The sequence below is a fragment of the Anomaloglossus baeobatrachus genome, chromosome 1 (assembly GCF_048569485.1).
Source record: "Anomaloglossus baeobatrachus isolate aAnoBae1 chromosome 1, aAnoBae1.hap1, whole genome shotgun sequence".
Taxonomy (NCBI): domain Eukaryota; kingdom Metazoa; phylum Chordata; class Amphibia; order Anura; family Aromobatidae; genus Anomaloglossus; species Anomaloglossus baeobatrachus.
The window spans coordinates 486787571-486806794 of record NC_134353.1 but is presented as its reverse complement, the minus strand read 5'-3'; the positions used below and the strand labels follow the sequence as shown (position 1 = coordinate 486806794).

Genomic DNA, 19224 nt, shown 5'->3' with positions numbered 1-19224 from the left:
TCATCTGGAGTCTATCTATAGAAGTTAACTGAGAAGACATCGGGTCAGCACATGACCACAAGTATACAAATCATATGCATGCGGTCATATGACTGCACGCTTGCATCATTAGTACCACACATTGTCACAATTCGGCTGTCTGCAGTCCCAAACCTGGACAAACCCTTTAATGGATAGCTTTTCTTTCTGTATGTGTGTCAATAAAACAAATTTAAAAAATGATATCCTTCCCTTAAAGGGGTACTCCCATCTCCGAGATCCTATCCTAATATGTAGTAGGTGTAGTAATATATGCAAATACCTCCAATTACAAATGTAGTATATTTCTCATTTATATAATATATAAAGCTGAGTGTGTGTGTGTATATGTGTGTGTGTATGTATGTCCGCTAAAGGAATTCGCACCGTCGCATTTACAATCACGAAATTTTGTACAGACACCTCATGTGACCCAGGGAACGTCATAGACTATGTTTTGACAGAAAAATTTAACCCCATGCTTTTACAGTTAGTCTCCAAAATCCTGCCGCCATTAAACTGAATGGAGGTGGGAGCTATAGGTTATTAATAGCAACTGACAGTGGTTGCTATAGGAACAAAATAAACTGTTATTTGAAGCTTATGTGTGAGGTTATATGATGTCGATGGAGAGATGGATAGAGAGAGACAGAAAAAGACAGACAGACAGAGACACAGACAGACAAGGAAAGAGACTGACCGGGCAAAGAGACGGAATCACAGGGATAGTTACTATCCCAGGCAACACCCGGGTACTGCAACTAGTATGTGTGTGTATGTATATAGATAGATATAGAGATAGATATATAGCCTTGTATAGATATAGCCATGCCTCACCTCATGTTCAGACATTTTAGCTTAGGTATCCACCAATAACTGTCACTATTTGAGTGGATATTACCATGGATACCTGCGGCAATGCCCTGCACATGAGGTAAGAGACATAGCTAATCAGGAGAACTATACTACATTTCTAAGTGGAGGTATTTGCTAATATTATTATTACATTTGCTACACATTAGGATATGATCTTGGAGATGAAAATAACACTTTTAAAGCAGGGTTCCCTAATTCCATGCTTTAGCCTCCTTTAGTCTTTTCAGGATTTCCTTAGTATTGAGGTGTTGGAGTGATTACATTACCACCTGTGCAATAATTTGGAAATCCTTTAAACATGACCTGTTGGTGGTCCTTGAAGACGGGAGTTGGGGAACTCTGCTTTAAAGTATCACTCCAGCTTTTTTTTTTTCTTGTACATTTCATCGCTGGAGTGGCGCTTTAAATGTAAGTCTCCTGCCATTTGTGACCTACCAGCAGCTTCAGTGTTTCATGGAGTGTGTCTGAGATCACAACGCAATACATCTTTGAGAGCCTCGTTTTGGCTCTCATAGAAATGCATTGAAATCTTGTGCTGTAAGTTTTGACTTCCAAACAGTCCGATGTTACGGGCACAAGATGACACCGCGGGACTACTGGAATACCAAAAAATAATGAAGGCCTAGATTTAAATCTGGAGTGGTGCTTTTAAAGGCCTCTGTCATCGGGTTTTTGCCATCTAATCTGAGAGCATCATGATGAAGGAAAAGAGACCCTGATTCCAGTGGTGTGTCACTTACTGGACTGCTTAGTGTAGTTTTGATAATTTACTGCTGATTAATCAGTGATTTTATCATTAGAGGACTACTTGTCAAGCTGCCACGTAGTCCAACATATTCATGACCTCTGTATAACTGCTAGATCTACAGCAGAGAAAACCTTGATTGTATCAAAATGACAGCAAACAGCTCAGTAAGTGACACATCACTGGAATCAGGGTCTCTGTCTTTACATTATGCTGCTCTCAGATTGGGGAGCAAAAACCTGGTGACAGATTCCCTTTAAAGGTAGATATACTTACATATCTCCTCATTTTCTATTCAGATGCAGCAGATGTATGACCTGATCATGAAACACAAGCAGGCCATGCAGGATGTGCAGCTCTTGTGGGAGAATGCTATGAAACAACATCAGCATGACTATGATAGCGATGAAGAAGTGGATAATGAACTAGGGACCTGGGAACACCAGTTAAGAAGAATGGAAATGGGCAAGACAAGGGGTAAAGTACATTGCTAGGCGTCATCTGTACATATACACAGCAATACAAAAGGCTATGTAGTCACACTCATTGAAACACATTTGTGATAAAAAAAATGTTGTTTTCTGACAGAATGGGCAGAGCAGCTGACCGAAATGGGTCGTGGTAAGCACTTCATTGGGGATTTCTTACCTCCAGATGAACTAGAGAAATTTATGGAGACATTCAAGGCTCTTAAGGTAACATTGTAAAATAACTTTGTAGGACATTACTACAGCTTGCTGTTCAAACAGTATCATTTATTAATCATGCAAACCTTTAATGCAGGGGTCGGGAACCTATGGCTCGCAAACCAGATGTGGCTCTTTTGTTGGCTGCATCTGGCTCACAGACAAATTTTTAATAAAAAAATACCGTATTTTCTGGTTGGTAAGATGCATTTTTTTCCTCCAAAACTGGGGGAAAAATGGGGGTGCATCTTACAAATGGCATATGCCTTACCGGGGCGGCAGTGGTGGCGCAGGGTCAGTGACTCTGCGGGCCCGTGGGGTGTTGTGGCAGTGAGCCTGCAGTTGACGAGAACTACTTCAAGAAAATGGTCGCTAAGGCGGCACGTGTGCAGACAGGCCTCCACGGCCATTTTATTGAAGTTCATCGCATCGATCTGCGCATGCGCCATAGCCATTTTCTTTAAGTTGATCTCGTCAACTGTGGGCGATTCAAAGCAGCCCACTGTCAGATCAATGGCGCCCGCCACTGTGACACCCCACGAGCTCACAGCAGTATCCCCTCTGCACATTGACCCTCTTGAGCCACGACACCTTCTCCTCCGTGCCCACAGTATTGCCTGCCCTGCCTCCTGGGACCTTCTGAGACGCTTCCACCACTGCTGCTCCCCCTGGTGAGTATGGGTCTCACGGAATTACATTTTAAAATATGTGGCGTTCATGGCTCTCTCAGCCAAAAAGGTTCCCGACCCCTGCTTGAATATGTCCTTGAAAAGCCATGAAATGCGGAGTTATTTTTAGCAGTGTTTGCACAAAGCGAGTCAATTGTTTATAGTGCTGAGGATTAAAGATTGGTACAACGACATACAGTTATGGTCTTAGGAACGGAGCAAGCAGATCAGCAGCAGGTGACTGCTGGAATATACTATGGACATTTCTCTGCAATGGTTGAAGTGCACTTTCCACCACTTTTTGCATGCTATACTGGCTACATCATGAGAAAGGGGCTAAAGAGCTGAATAAAATGTTTCTAATTTTTTTTTTTTCTCCCCTTTGTTGCAGAGATATTGACTTGTAACATTTAGATGATTATTTCTTCTTAATTACATTGCCCAATCATAAGCAGGAAGGCTTAGGGTACCGTCACACTTAAGCGACGCTCCAACGATCCCACCAGCGATCTGACCTGGTCAGAATCGCTGGTGCGTCGCTACATGGTCGCTGGTGAGCTGTCAATCAGACAGATCTCACCAGCGACCAGTGACTAGCCCCTAGCCAGCAGCGACGCGTGGAAGCAATGCTGTGTTTGGTAACTAAGGTAAATATCGGGTAACCAAGCAAAGCACTTCCCTTGGTTACCCAATATTTACCTTGGTTACCAGCGCACACCACTTAGCGCTGGCTCCCTGCACTCCTACCCAGAGTACACATCGGGTTAATAAGCAAACCGCTTTGCTTATTTACCCGATGTGTACTCTGGCTACGTGTGCAGGGAGCAGGGAGCCGGCACTGGCAGCCTGAGAGCGGTGGACGCTAGTAACCAAGGTAAATATCAGGTAACCAAGCAAAGGGCTTCGCTTGGTTACCCGATATTTACCTTTGTTACAGCTTACCGCAGACTGCCAGACGCCGGCTCCCTGCACATTCAGATCGTTGCTCTCTCGCTGTCAAATACAGCAACGTGTGCTTCACAGCGGGAGAGCAACGTCCAAAAAATGAACCAGCACTGTGTGTAACGAGCAGCGATCTCACAGCAGGGGCCAGATCGCTGCTTAGTGTCACACACCGCGAGATCGCTAATGAGGTCACTGCTGCGTCACAAAAACCGTGACTCAGCAGCGATTTCGCTATGTGAGAAGTACCCCTTAGTAGCGGCTTTTTCAGTGTGATGTGGAAGCTTCTTATGTCTAACCTTATCACACTGAGAGCTCACTGCTGACAATCATTACAAGCGCAGGGGGAAGGAGGAGATCTCCACTGTATTATCATCAATTACAATACTCTACATCTATTCCAGGCATTGGGGAATAATACCAGAGCGGTTTATGTGACATGCTGATCACAAGCCTCGCTCTCCTCTCCCTGCCTTGTCATTACATTATCAATATTACAAAGGAGAGCTACAGTGTGTAACATACACCACTCCAAATCTATGCAAGCTATTCAGACATTATTCCGCAATGCGTGGGATAGATGCACAGCATTGTATGTAGTCACCATACAGCCCAGCTCCCTTTCTCTCCTGGTGCTTGTAATGACAGGAAGCACTGTGAGTGGAGATCTCCCTGTGACATGGTTAGACACGAGTCCTACCATATTACACTGAAAAAGCCGATCTGATCCTTTCTAGGGGAATTAGATTTTTTCTTTGTCGCTCCTAATTGGGAGACCCAGACAATTGGGTGTATAGCTACTGCCTCCGGAGGCCACACAAAGCATTACACGTAAAAGTGTAAGGCCCCTCCCCTTCTGCCTATACACCCCCCGTGGGATCACGGGTTCCTCAGTTTTCAAGCTTTGTGCGAAGGAGGCTGACATCCACGCATAGCTCCACTGTTTAGTCAGCAGCAGCTGCTGACTATGTCGGATGGAAGAAAAGAGGGCCCATACTAGGGCCCCCAGCATGCTCCCTTCTCACCCCACTCTTTGTCGGCGGTGTTTGTTAAGGTTGAGGTACCCATTGCGGGTACGGAGGCTGGAGCCCACATGCTGCATCCTTCCCCATCCCCCTTAGGGCTCTGGGTGAAGTGGGATTTTACCGGTCTCCAGGCACTGAGGCCGAGCTCCATCCACAGCCCCTGGGATCTGCTGGACATGGAGCTGAGTATCGTCAGGGACATGGCCCTGCTACATTAAGGTACTCTGTGTCCCCGTGCAAATCGCGCACACACACACCAGCATTGCTGGGTGTGTTAGTGCGCCCGGGACAATAGCGCTGCGCGCGTGTGCCACACTATCTTCAGCTAGCTGAAGGAGTTAATCGTTTGGAAACGGTCGCGCCGGCCGCTGCTGTCAGTTTTAACTGCGGCGCGGCTGGGACTTGTGGTTCGCCGGGGACTTCCGCGCTCGCCGTGCATATTTGACGGCCGCGCTTACTACTACAGTCCCCGGCTTTTTCCGGCCTAGTTCGTTTCGTTCCCGCCCCCAGGCCTGCCAGTCAGAGTGGGGGCGGGACGCTGTGCAGAACGTCAGCGCCGAGGGCTGGAGTTTACTATACATACTCCAGCCCTCACACTGAACACAGTGAGACGCTGGTTTCCCGCTCTTCGTCTGAGGCACGCCCACGGTCCGCCCCTCTTCACTGAACGCCGGCAGCCATTCCTGACGTGCTGTTTGAGCTGGAGAAGGGGAGACAAGTTATGGGAGACCCAGGCACGGGATTCTAGCGACCACACACCCGCTTTCAGCGGGCGGTAAGCGACACCTCTGGTGCCTACCCCACTTGTGCTGCTGTGTTCATTTGTATTTTTATGCTATACATTGCACTGTACTGGCGCTGGTAATTCTTCACTATATACCCTCTTGGATTGCTCTGAGACAACAGCATGTCGTCCGCAAAACCAAGGGTGCCAAGGCACAGGCTTTCTATGCTGCCTGTACCGCATGTGGGGCTACTCTACCGGCAGGTTCCACTGACCCCCATTGTGTGCAGTGCTCAGACCCTGTGGCACTTGTTCGGCCGGGGCCTCTGCTAGAGGTGACCCAGGGAGAACCACCTGTGAATACTGTCCAGGTGACGGGGACAGAGTTTGCAGCTTTGCTGATAGATTATCTGTGACTATGACTAAAATCCTAGTCTAGACCAGTAACGCAGACCATGGGCACGGTTGAATCACTGTCCCCTGGTCCCCCTCAGTTGGAACAGCTCCGGGCTCCGGAGGTGTCCCATGCATTCCAGGGTGACTGCTCTGACACGGACGACAGTCCCAGACAGCCTAAGAGAGCTCGCTATGAGCGGCCCCCTACATCATATCACTGGTCAGGCTCTCAGCAGGAGGATTCTCTGTGTGATGAGCGGGAAATAGCTGATCAGGATTCTGATCCCGAGATACTCCTGATGGTGACGCCATAGTGAACAATCTTATCGCGTCCATCAATAAAATGTTGGATATTTCTCCCCCAGCTCCTCAAGCGGAGGAGTCAGCTTCACAGGAGAAATTCCATTTCAGATTTCCCAAGCGGAAATTAAGTATTTTTCTGGACCATTCTGTCTTTAGAGAGTCAGTCCAGAAACACCACGCTTATCCAGATAAGCGTTTCTCCAAACGGCTTAAGGATACACGTTATCCCTTTCCTCCTGATGTGGTCAAGAGCTGGACCCAGTGTCCCAAGGTGGATCCCCCTATCTCCAGGCTTGCGGCTAGATCCATAGTTGCAGTGGAGGATGGGGCTGCACTTAAAGATGCCACTGACAGACAGATGGAGCTCTGGTTGAAATCCATCTATGAGGCTATCGGCGCGTCGTTTGCTCCTGCATTCGCAGCCGTATGGGCACTCCAAGCTATTTCAGCTGGTCTTGCACAGATTGACACGGTCACACGTACATCTGTTCCGCAGGTGGCATCCTTAACCTCTCAAATGTCTGCATTTGCGTCTTACGCGATTTATGCTGTCCTGGACTCTACGAGCCGTACGGCAGTGGCATCTGCTAACTCCGTGGTTTTACGCATAGCCTTGCGGTTAAGGGAATGGAAAGCAGATTCTGCTTCCAAAAAATGTTTAACCAGTTTGCCATTTTCTGGTGACCGGCTGTTTGGTGAGCGCTTGGATGAAATCATTAAACAGTCCAAGGGTAAGGATTCATCCTTACCTCAGCCCAGACAAGACAAACCCCAACAGAGGATGGGACAGTCGGGGTTTCGGTCCTTTCGAGGTTCGGGCAGGTCCCAATTATCCTCGTCCAAAAGGACTCAAAAGGATCAGAGGAGTTCAGATTCTTGGCGGGCTCAGTCACGCCCAAAAAAGACAGCCGGAAGACCCGCTACCAAGGCGGCTTCCTCATGACTTCCGGTCTCCTCCCTCCGCATCCTCGGTCGGTGGCAGGCTCTCCCGCTTTGGCGACATTTGGCTGCCACAGGTCCAAGACCGTTGGGTGCGAGACATTCTGTCTCACGGGTACAGGATAGAGTTCAGTTCTCGTCCTCCACCTCGATTCTTCAGAACGTCTCCGCCTCCCGACCGAGCCGATGCTCTCCTGCAGGCGGTGTGCACTCTAAAGGCGGAAGGAGTGGTGATCCCTGTTCCTCTTCAAGAGCAAGGTCACGGTTTTTACTCCAATTTGTTTGTGGTACCAAAAAAGGACGGGTCTTTCCGTCCCGTTCGGGACCTAATGCTTCTCAACAACCACGTGAGAACCAGACGGTTCCGGATGGAATCCCTCCGATCCGTCATCGCCGCAATGTCTCAAGGAGATTTCCTAGCATCGATAGACAGCAAGGATGCTTATCTCCACGTACCGATTGCTCCAGAGCATCAGCGTTTTCTACGCTTCGTTATAGGAGACTAACACCTTCAGTTCGTAGCCCTGCCTTTTGGTCTGGCGACAGCCCCACGGGTCTTCACCAAAGTCATGGCAGCTGTAGTTGCAGTCCTACACTCTCAGGGACACTCCGTGATCCCTTACTTAGACGATCTGCTGGTCGAGACGCCTTCTCAAGAGGCATGCCAACACAGCCTGAACGTGGCTCTGGAGACCCTCCAGGGTTTCGGGGGAATCATCAACTTTTCCAAGTCGAATCTAACCCCGACCCAGTCGATAACATATCTTGGCATGGAGTTTCATACTCTCTCAGCGGTAGTGAAGCTTCCGCTTGTCAAATAGCGTTCATTGCAGACAGGGGTGCAATCTCTCCTTTAAGGTCAGTCACACCCCTTGAGACGCCTCATGCACTTCCTAGGGAAGATGGTGGCAGCAATAGAGGCACTCCCTTTCGCGCAGTTTCATCTGCGTCCACTACAATGGGACATTCTCCGCCAATGGGACGGGAGGTCGAGGTCCCTCGACAGCAACGTCTCTCTCTCTCAGGCGGCCAAGGATTCTCTTCGATGGTGGCTGCTTCCCACCTCATTGTCGAAAGGGAAATCCTTCCTACCCCCCTCCTGGGCGGTAGTGACGACAGATGCGAATCTGTCAGGGTGGGGAGCAGTCTTTCTCCACCACAGGGCTCAAGGTATGTGGACTCAGCAAGAGTCCACTCTTCAGATCAACGTTCTGGAGATCAGAGCAGTGTATCTTGCTCTACAAGCCTTCCAGCAGTGGCTGGAAGGCAAGCAGATCCGTATTCAGTCGAACAACTCCACAGCGGTGGCATACATCAACCACCAAGGAGGAATTCGCAGTCGGCAAGCCTTCCAGGAAGTCCGGCGGATTCTGACGTGGGTGGAAGACACGGCTTCCACCATATCCGCAGTTCACATCCCAGGCGTGGATAACTGGGAAGCAGACTTCCTCAGTCGCCAGGGTATGGACGCAGGGGAATGGTCTCTTCACCCGGACGTGTTTCAAGAGATCTGTCGCCGCTGGGGGATGCCGGACGTCCACCTAATGGCGTCTCGGCACAACAACAAGGTCCCAGTTTTCATGGCACGGTCTCACGATCACCGAGCTCTGGCGGCAGACGCCTTAGTTCAAGATTGGTCGCAGTTCCGGCTTCCTTATGTGTTTCCACCTCTGGCTCTGTTGCCCAGAGTGCTGCGCAAGATCAGGTCCGACTGCCGCCGCGCCATCCTCGTCGCACCAGACTGGCCAAGGAGGTCGTGGTACCCGGATCTGTGGCACCTCGCGGTAGGCCAACCGTGGGCACTACCAGACCGACCAGACTTGCTGTCTCAAGGGCCATTTTTCCATCAGAATTCTGCGGCCCTGAACCTGACTGTGTGGCCATTGAGTCCTGGATCCTAGCGGGTTCAGGATTGTCTCAAGAGGTCATTGCCACCATGAGACAGGCCAGAAAACCTACCTCCACCAAGATATACCACAGGACGTGGAAAATATTCTTGTCTTGGTGCTCTGCTCAGGGAGTCTCTCCCTGGCCATTTAGTTTGCCTACTTTTCTTTCCTTCCTGCAATCCGGGTTGGAAAAAGGTTTGTCGCTCAGCTCCCTCAAGGGGCAAGTCTCAGCGCTATCTGTATTTTTTCAGAAGCGCCTAGCACGACTTCCTCAGGGACGCACGTTCCTGCAAGGGGTCTGTCATATCGTCCCTCCTTACAAGCGGCCGTTAGAGCCCTGGGATCGGAACAGGGTTCTAATTGTTCTCCAGAAGCCGCCTTTCGAGCCTATGAGGGATGTTTCCCTTTCTCGCCTTTCACAGAAAGTGGCCTTTCTAGTAGCGGTCACGTCTCTCCGGAGAGTGTCCGAGCTAGCAGCGCTGTCATGCAAATCTCCCTTCCTGGTGATTCACCAGGAGAAGGTGGTCTTGCGACCTATTCCGGAGTTTCTCCCTAAGGTGGTATCCCCGTTTCATCTTAATCAGGATATCTCCTTGCCTTCCTTGTGCCCTCATCCAGTTCATCAATGTGAAAAGGATTTGCATTGTTGGATCTCGTGAGAGCGCTCAGGATCTACATTTCCCGCACGGCGCCCCTGCGCCGCTCGGATGCACTCTTTGTCCTTGTCGCTGGTCAGCGCAAAGGGTCGCAAGCTTCCAAATCCACCCTAGCTCGGTGGATCACGGAACCAATTCTTGAAGCCTACCGTTCTGCTCGGCTTCCGGTTCCCTCAGGGCTGAAGGCCCATTCTACCAGAGCCGTGGGTGCGTCCTGGGCATTACGACACCAGGCTACGGCTCAGCAGGTGTGCCAGGCGACTACCTGGTCGAGTCTGCACACTTTTACCAAACACTATCAAGTGCATACCTACGCTTCGGCGGACGCCAGCCTAGGTAGACAAGTCCTTCAGGCGGCGACGGCCCACCTGTAGGGTAGGGCTGTTTTTACGGTCCTATCACGAGGGGTTATTATACCCACCCAGGGACTGCTTTTGGACGTCCCAATTGTCTGGGTCTCCCAATTAGGAGCGACAAAGAAGAAGGGAATTTTGTTTACTTACCGTAAATTCCTTTTCTTCTAGCTCCAATTGGGAGACCCAGCACCCGCCCTGTTTGCTTAGGGATTTTTGTTGGTTCGGGTACACATGTTGTTCATGTTGACTGGTTTCGGTTCTCCGATGTTCCTTCGGATTGAATTTGTTCTTAAACCGGTTATTGGCTTTCCTCCTTCTTGCTTTGGCACTAAAACTGAGGAACCCGTGATCCCACGGGGGGTGTATAGGCAGAAGGGGAGGGGCCTTACACTTTTAAGTGTAATGCTTTGTGTGGCCTCCGGAGGCAGTAGCTATACACCCAATTGTCTGGGTCTCCCAATTGGAGCTAGAAGAAAAGGAATTTACGGTAAGTAAACAAAATTCCCTTCTTTCCCATCAGGATAACACTGCTTCATATGATTGGGCAACATCATACAGAGAAACAAATGCATCCAGAGAAGAATCTCTGTCCAGGTCCCCTTATTGAAGATGACATTTAACATCTAAGCTTTACAAGCTAACCCCTTCACCCCCGGCCACTAAAACACCCTAATGACCGGGCCATTTTTTGCAATTCTGACCAGTGTCACTTTGACAGGTTATAACTCTGGAACGCTTCAACGGATCCTGGCGATTCTGAGATTGTTTTTTCGTGACATATTGTACTTCATGTCAGTGGTAAATTTAGGCCGATATGTTTTGCGTTTATTTGTGAAAATTTTGGAAATTTGGCGAAAATTTTGAAAATTTCGCAAATTTCAAACTTTGAAAATTTATGCCCATAAATCTGAGAGATATGTCACACAAAATAGTTACTAAATAACATTTCCCACTTGTCTACTTTACATCAGCGCAATTTTCGAAACAAATTTTTTTTCCGTTAGGAAGTTAGAAGGGGTCAAAGGTCATCAGTAATTTCTCATTTTTCCAACAAAATTTACAAAATAATTTTTTTTAGGGACCACATTACATTTGAGGTGACTTTGAGAGGCCTAGGTGACAGAAAATACCCAAAAGTGACCCCATTCTAAAAACTACACCCCTCACACTGCTCAAAACCACATCTAATAAGTTTATTAACCCTTTAGGTGCTTCACAGGAACCAAAGCAATGTGGAAGGAAAAAATGAAAATTTTACTTTTTAACACAAAAATGTTACTTTAGCCATACAATTTTCATTTTTACAAGGGAGAAAAGAGAAAGTACACAATACAATTTATTGTGCATGTTCTCCTGAGTACGCTGATACCCCATATGTGGTAAAAATCAATTGTTTGGGCGCACGGCAGAGCTCGGAAGGGAAAGAGCGCCATTTGAATTTTTGAACGCAAAATTAGCTGCACTCATTAGCGGACGCCATGTCGGGTTTGAAGACCCCCTGAGGTGCCTAAACAATGGAGCTCCCCCACAAGTGACCCCATTTTGGAAACTAGAGCCCTCAAATAATTGTTCTAGATGTTTGGTGAGCACTTTGAACACCTGGGGGCTTCACAGAAGTTTATAGCGTTGAGCCGTGAAAAGAAAAAAAAATTTTTTTACCACAAAACGGTTGCTTCAACTAGGTAGCTTTTTTTTTCACAAGGCTATCAGGAAAAAATGCACCATAAAATGTATTGTGCATTTTCTCCTGAGTACGCAGATACCTCATATGTGGTGGAAAGTAATTGTTTGGGCGCATGGCGGGGCTCAGAAGAGAAGGAGCGCCATTTGACAGCAAAATTGGTTGGAATCATTAGCGGACGCCATGTCACGTTTGGAGACCCCCTATGGTGCCTAAACAGTGGAGATCCCCCACAAGTGACACCATTTTGGAAACTAGAGCCCTCAAATAATTTTTCTAGATGTTTGGTGAGCACTTTGAACACCTGGGGGCTTCACAGAAGTTTATAGCGTTGAGCCGTGAAAAGAAATTTTTTTTTTTTTTACCACAAAACGGTTGCTTCAACTAGGTAGCTTTTTTTTTCACAAGGGTAACAGGAAAAAATGCACCATAAAACGTATTGTGCAATTTCTCCTGAGTACGCAGATACCTCATATGTGGTGGAAAGTAATTGTTTGAGCGCATGGCGGGGCTCAGAAGAGAAGGAGCGCCATTTGACTTTTCAAACGCACAGACGCGGTGCACTGATCGGCCGCTGCAGGATGCACGGTCGGATGCGATAAAAAAAAGCGTCGGGGATACGTAAAAAAAAAGTCACGCCAAAAATTGACCATGGATGCAGATACGTTATGTGCATCCCTGATCAGCGCTTGGCGGGATGCACGGACGGATGCGATACAAAAAGCGTCGCAAATACGGAAAAAAGTCACGCCAAAAATTGAGCAGGGATGCCGATCCGTTATCTGCATCCCTGATCAGCGCTCGGCGGGACGCACGGACGCGATACAAAAAGCGTCGTGAATACGGAAAAAAGTCACGCCAAAAATTGACCATGGATGCCGATCCATTATGTGCATCCCTGATCAGCGCTTGGCGGGACGCACGGACGGATGCGATACAAAAAGCGTCGTGAATACGGAAAAAAGTCACGCCAAAAATTGAGCAGGGATGCCGATCCATTATGTGCATCCCTGATCAGCGCTTGGCGGGACGCACGGACGGATGCGATACAAAAAGCGTCGTGAATACGGAAAAAAGTCACGCCAAAAACTGACCACGGATGCCGATCCGTTATCTGCATCCCTGATCAGCGCTTGGCGGGATGCACGGACGGATGCGATACAAAAAGCGTCGCAAATACGGAAAAAAGTCACGCCAAAAATTGAGCAGGGATGCCGATCCGTTATCTGCATCCCTGATCAGCGCTTGGCGGGACGCACGGACGGATGCGATACAAAAAGCGTCGTGAATACGGAAAAAAGTCACGCCAAAAACTGACCACGGATGCAGATCCGTTATCTGCATCCCTGATCAGCGCTCGGCGGGACGCACGGATGGATGCGATACAAAAAGCGTCGTGAATACGGAAAAAAGTCACGCCAAAAATTGACCATGGATGCCGATCCATTATGTGCATCCCTGATCAGCGCTTGGCGGGACGCACGGACGGATGCGATACAAAAAGCGTCGTGAATACGGAAAAAAGTCACGCCAAAAATTGACCATGGATGCCGATCCATTATGTGCATCCCTGATCAGCGCTTGGCGGGACGCACGGACGGATGCGATACAAAAAGCGTCGTGAATACGGAAAAAAGTCACGCCAAAAATTGAGCAGGGATGCCGATCCGTTATCTGCATCCCTAATCAGCGCTCGGCGGGACGCACGGACGGATGCGATACAAAAAGCGTCGTGAATATGGAAAAAAGTCACGCCAAAAACTGACCACGGATGCAGATCCGTTATCTGCATCCCTGATCAGCGCTCGGCGGGACGCACGGACGGATGCGATACAAAAAGCGTCGTGAATACGGAAAAAAGTCACGCCAAAAATTGACCATGGATGCCGATCCATTATGTGCATCCCTGATCAGCGCTTGGCGGGACGCACGGACGGATGCGATACAAAAAGCGTCGGGGATACGGAAAAAAGTCACGCCAAAAATTGACCATGGATGCCGATCCGTTATCTGCATCCCTGATCAGCGCTTGGCGGGACGCACGGACGGATGCGATACAAAAGGCGGCGGGGATACGGAAAAAAAAGTCACGCCAAAAATTGAGCAGGGATGCCGATCCGTTATCTGCATTCCTGATCAGCGCTTGGCGGGACGCACGGACGGATGAGGTGTAAAAATGGACAGGGGATACGGAAAAAAAAAAAAAAAAAGTTATACTCACAGTACCCAGAGGACTAGCAGGAGGATCACTGACCAGAAGAGCTGCAGAGGAACAGATGGCAGAGAGATGGACAGCTTTACAGGAGCAGCAGGCAGATCAGCAGAATGCCCAGGAAGGACCCAGCGATGGACGCAGATGTGATCAGGCCGGTGAAGACAGGTAAGAGGACGTCGGGGGAGAGCAGAGGGGGAGAGGGGGAGGGGGAGAGCAGAGGGGGAGACCGGAGAGGGAGCTGCAGAAGCAGAATAGAAATAATGGGGGAGGCAGTCAGATCGCGGGGGGAGCGGATCGGGATGTCGGGGGGGGGGGGGGGGTTGGTGTGGTTGGGGGGAGCAGATCGCGGGGGGGGGGGCACGGCAGGGGCTATCACGGCAGCGCGCAGGGGCACCACGGGAGCGCGCACGGGCTGCAAAGTGAGCACAGTACTTACTTTGCAGCAGCAGCGGTGACCTCAGCAGCAGCGGTGACCTCAGCAGCAGCGGTGGTAGCAGATCGGGATGCCGGGGGGCAGATCGGGGCGTAGGGGGGCAGATCGGGGGGGGCACGGGCAGGAGCCTTCACGGGAGCGCGCAGGGGCACCACGGGAGCGCGCACGGGCTGCAAAGTGAGCACAGTACTCACTTTGCAGCAGCAGCGGTGACCTCAGCAGCAGCGGTGGTAGCAGATCGGGATGCCGGGGGGCAGATCGGGGCGTAGGGGGGCAGATCGGGGGGGGCACGGGCAGGAGCCTTCACGGGAGCGCGCACGGGCTGCAAAGTGAGCACAGTACTCACTTTGCAGCAGCAGCGGTGACCTCAGCAGCAGCGGTGGTAGCAGATCGGGATGCCGGGGGGCAGATCGGGGCGTAGGGGGGCAGATCGGGGGGGGCACGGGCAGGAGCCTTCACGGGAGCGCGCAGGGGCCTTCACGGGAGCGCGCAGGGGGCGGAATACGTACCATTGGAGCAGGAGCGGCGGAGACATCAGAGGCGGCGGCGGCAGCAGCAGCGGTGGCGTGGTACCAAAAGTACCAGCCACTCCACGCTGCAGACATGTTGGGGGAGGGCTCACAGGCCAGCACAGGCCTGGGGAGGGCGGCCACCGGCAGATCAGACCGCCCCACTGCACACTGATTGGAGCGATTGCGCGTCATAGCACGATCGCTCCAATCAGTGCTGCAGGGGCTGGGGGCGGCATGTTTGAGGTCCACCTATGATATGCTGCAGCAGCTGCGGCATCTCATAGCTGGATCTCACAGGATCGCAGTAATTCGGGCATTATTTTTGCCGAAATTAGTGCGATCGATGTGGTTGGCGGTTCAGATTTGAACAGCCAATCACATCGATCGTCGATAGGGGGTGGCGATGCCGCCCCCCCTGGGGTCAAGCAAAGGTCCCCTGCTGTAAGAAACAGCAGGGGACATCATTTGAAAGCCGTTGCTATGGCCACGGCAATCAAATGAAGTTTAGGCCGTAAAATTACGTCCCTGGTCGTTAAGTCACGTTAAAATAGGACGTAATTTTACGGCCCGCGGTCGTGAAGGGGCTAATATCTCTGCAATAAAGATGAGAAATAAAGAAAACCAATATTTCATTCAGCTCTTCAGCCATTTTAGCATGATGTAGCCAGTTAAGGCTGCTTTCACACTACGTTTTTTTAGCATGCGTCATGAACGTTTTTTTGCTACAAAAGCAGATCCTGTTTTTGCAAAGAAAAACTCATGCAAACGCATGTGTTATTTTGAAGGATCCTGTCACTTTAAGTTTATGGGCGGGCTTTGGCGTCATGTGATCGAGAGTGAGGGGAACTGAACGTGAAAGACTGGGAGCCGACATCTGACAGCTGCGGAGGCTCGTAACCAAGGTAAACATCGGGTAACTTGCTTGGATACCCGATATTTACATTGTTTACGAGCGTCTGCAGCTGCTAGGAGCCAGCTCCCTGCACACGTAACCAAGGTAAACATTGGGTAACTTGCTTGGATACCTGATATTTACATTGGTGACTAGCGTCTGCAGCTGCTAGGAGCAGGGCTGCATGCTCCCTGCACACGTAACCAAGATAAACATTGGGTAACTAAGCCCACGGTTACCCGATATTTACCTTCGTTACGAGCGTCCTCAGCTCTCAGACGGGGGAGGGAGGAGAGAGAGGGAGGGGGAGAGAGGGACTGATCACGCCAGGCTGGTTTCTGGGCATGCTCAGTAGAGCAAGCATGATCCTGTGTATCAGCATGCCAGTGTTCACATACGTTTGCGTGCAGTATAGTCAGGATCCAGCAATTTGCAGTATTTGGACACAGCTCAAAAACGCTACAAGTAGCGTTTTTGGAAAAAGTTAAAAAACTGCAACTCGCTGGATCCTCACTGTAACGCACGCAAACGCAGGTGAACGCATGTTGACGCGAGTCCATTGCAAATGCATTGAAATGAAAACGCATTTGCACTGGATCCGTTTTTGCATTAAAAAAACGTTCATGATGGATGTTAAAAAAAAAACAAAAAAAAAACGTAGTGTGAAAGCAGCTTAAGCCTGAACAAATGGTGCAAGGTCCTGTTTCACCTTTTTAGATGCTGCAGAAAACCGCAATGAAGGCATTTAAGAGATTGGATAGGAGTTCCCGTTGTTCTCCCATTATTCTCTCATTGTAGCGTGATCATAGGGTGCCAATAGGTTGCTGTGGCAGGGGTTTAAAAGTGTCCCCAGGTCCTATCATGTTACTACATCTTTGGCCAAATATAATATGATGCCTGCCTGGTTTATAAGTTATATGGGTAATTGCGCTCTGACCTGTTTACATTCACTAGTGGAGCCAAAGAAATTGTGCAAAAATAAAAAAGTGCAAACCCCATTTTTCCCACTGAACTGTTTTTTTTTTTTACTTTTTTGGCTGGTATTTCTTAACAGGTGTTTGCATAGTTATTTGCACTTTTTAATTTTACTTTACTACATTGACTGCTTATGTTGGCACATGATATTTCTAGAGATGGGTGAGCACTAAAATGCTCGGGACCGCAAGTCAAGCAGGTCAGACACTCTAAAAGTGCTAGACTTGAGTAACGAGCATTATGGACCGTGAATTATTGGGCAGTTCATGTCAGTTTAACACACTATGTCCGAGAAAGTTGCTTTAACCCCTGTGAGAGCCATTCAGAGACTATGAATGGCTCTCCCTGGGGGGCCTGCATGCATCATGCTGCAAAGCAAGCCTGGGTGTTGTGGGCATTGTTTCACAGACAAAACATCTGACCACCCGCCATACTTGGCTGAACCGTGCGAGTGCCCGGACACCCCGATGCTTGATAGAGTGGCAAACAAACATGCGCACTCATCACTAGATATTACCTTTACTTTTTACATATTGATTTCACTTTTTCATGTTATACATATGTAACAGACTATCGATATGACTTAATTGTGGGAAATTGAGTGCTGTTTCAGGCCCTGTGTTTTGTTTTTACAGGCGGCACTTTTGTTCATTTTGTTTTTATTTCTCTAGGTGATTAAAAAAAAATTGATGAATGCCTGCGCTCTAAAAGGACTCACAAATCACCCACTGAATACAACCAATGCTGTAAAAAGTACTAAAGACCAAGAAGGGGAACATAAAGACCTAACCATATAATAACTTCATACATGTCATAAAAAGTTAATTCTAAGCTGATGCAAAAAGTGTATGTCAGATTGAAACAGCTAGAAATAGCCCGGAGGCTGGTGAGGTCCGTGCTTCCTTACACATTTTGAAACGCCCGAGTGCCTTCGTCTGAGAGACGGGCCCGCTGGTTGCTGTATTGCACGTGTATATGCTGCCTGTTTGGTCCTGTGGATTTCTGCTTATTTACATTATCTGGATACCTCATCTTCAATCTACAGTAAGAATACCTATGCACGCTCACGATCCCATCACTGGACGTTTTGTGGCGTGTGCTTGGTTCTTTCATGATTAATTATTACACCACATATGTGGACATAATAAATGGTACTATTTCTATTTGTTTCATCTTGACATACACTTTGTACCAGCCTAAAATTAACTTTTGTATGTATGGAGGTATTGTACTCTGCACACAAGAATTTGTCTTTAGTAGTTTTTACGTTATTGGTTGTATGCAGTAAATGAATATACAGTGTGTCCACCCATATCCTGTCGAACGCCACTAACTTGAGAACGGCGGTAGCTATAGGCATAGAAGTGGTGTCTGGGTATAGTAAAGTATCCATGCGCTACGCAATGAAACCACCTATAGCGCCACCTGGTGGAAAATAATGGAGTTAGGATTTTTATCTCGAAAACGGAACGAGATAGAGGAAAAAAAGGGAATTACGAAGTTGTAGGGCACAATCGATTCAATCCGAATCGACACATTGCATACAGAAATGCTATGATTTCAACGTGTAAAACTCACAAGGCTGCGGACGTGAAGCGATACCTCATGGAGACCTTCCTACAAGTCATTGGGTATGGTGGCTGCGTGGAGTGGCCTCCACACTCACCTGAACTGACCCCATTGGACTTCTTTCTGTGAGGTCACATTAAACAGAAGAAGGTGTATGCGACCCCTCCTCCAACATTGCAGGACCTACAACGACGTATCACAGATGCTTGTGTAAACGTGTCACCTACCATATTGCACAACGTGCAGCAAGATACAGTATGCTGTCCAGAGTCCAGATGTGCATTGCAGCTTACGGTGACCACTTTGAGCATCAAAGTTAAATGAGCGCCATATGCGTGACCAGCATTCAATGTTTTGGGGGGGGTCATGGGTTTCATATCATAGCATTTCTGTATGAAAGGTGTCAATTCTGTATTGAATTGATGAAGCCCTACAACTTTGTAATTCACTTTTTCTCTATCTCGTTCCGTTTTCGAGATAAAAATGCTAACTCCGTTGTTTTTCACCAGGTGGCGCTATAGGTGGTTTCATTGCGTAGTGCATGGATACTTTACTATACCTAGACACCACTTCTATGCCTATAGCTGCCGCCGTTCTCAAGTTAATGGCGGTGGACACACTGTATATGGGTCCTGTTAGCACAGAGGCATTCATCAATGCTGACGTGTGCTTGCTGCTTTGTTCTTCCACACATCTCCCCCATACATTTATTGATGATAGATGT

The 19224-nt window shown here is 48.8% G+C and overlaps 1 protein-coding gene across 2 annotated transcripts in view; it reads left to right on the top strand.

Moving 5' to 3' along the window:
• SUGP1 (SURP and G-patch domain containing 1) overlaps positions 1-19224 on the top strand; it is a 99591-nt gene that overhangs the window by 54403 nt on the left and 25964 nt on the right. For both annotated transcript variants that reach the window (XM_075315392.1, XM_075315385.1), the window contains exons 10-11: positions 1939-2116; positions 2228-2334. In XM_075315392.1, coding sequence (XP_075171507.1) covers positions 1939-2116; positions 2228-2334 — 285 coding nt within the window. The remainder of the gene's footprint in view (positions 1-1938; positions 2117-2227; positions 2335-19224) is intronic.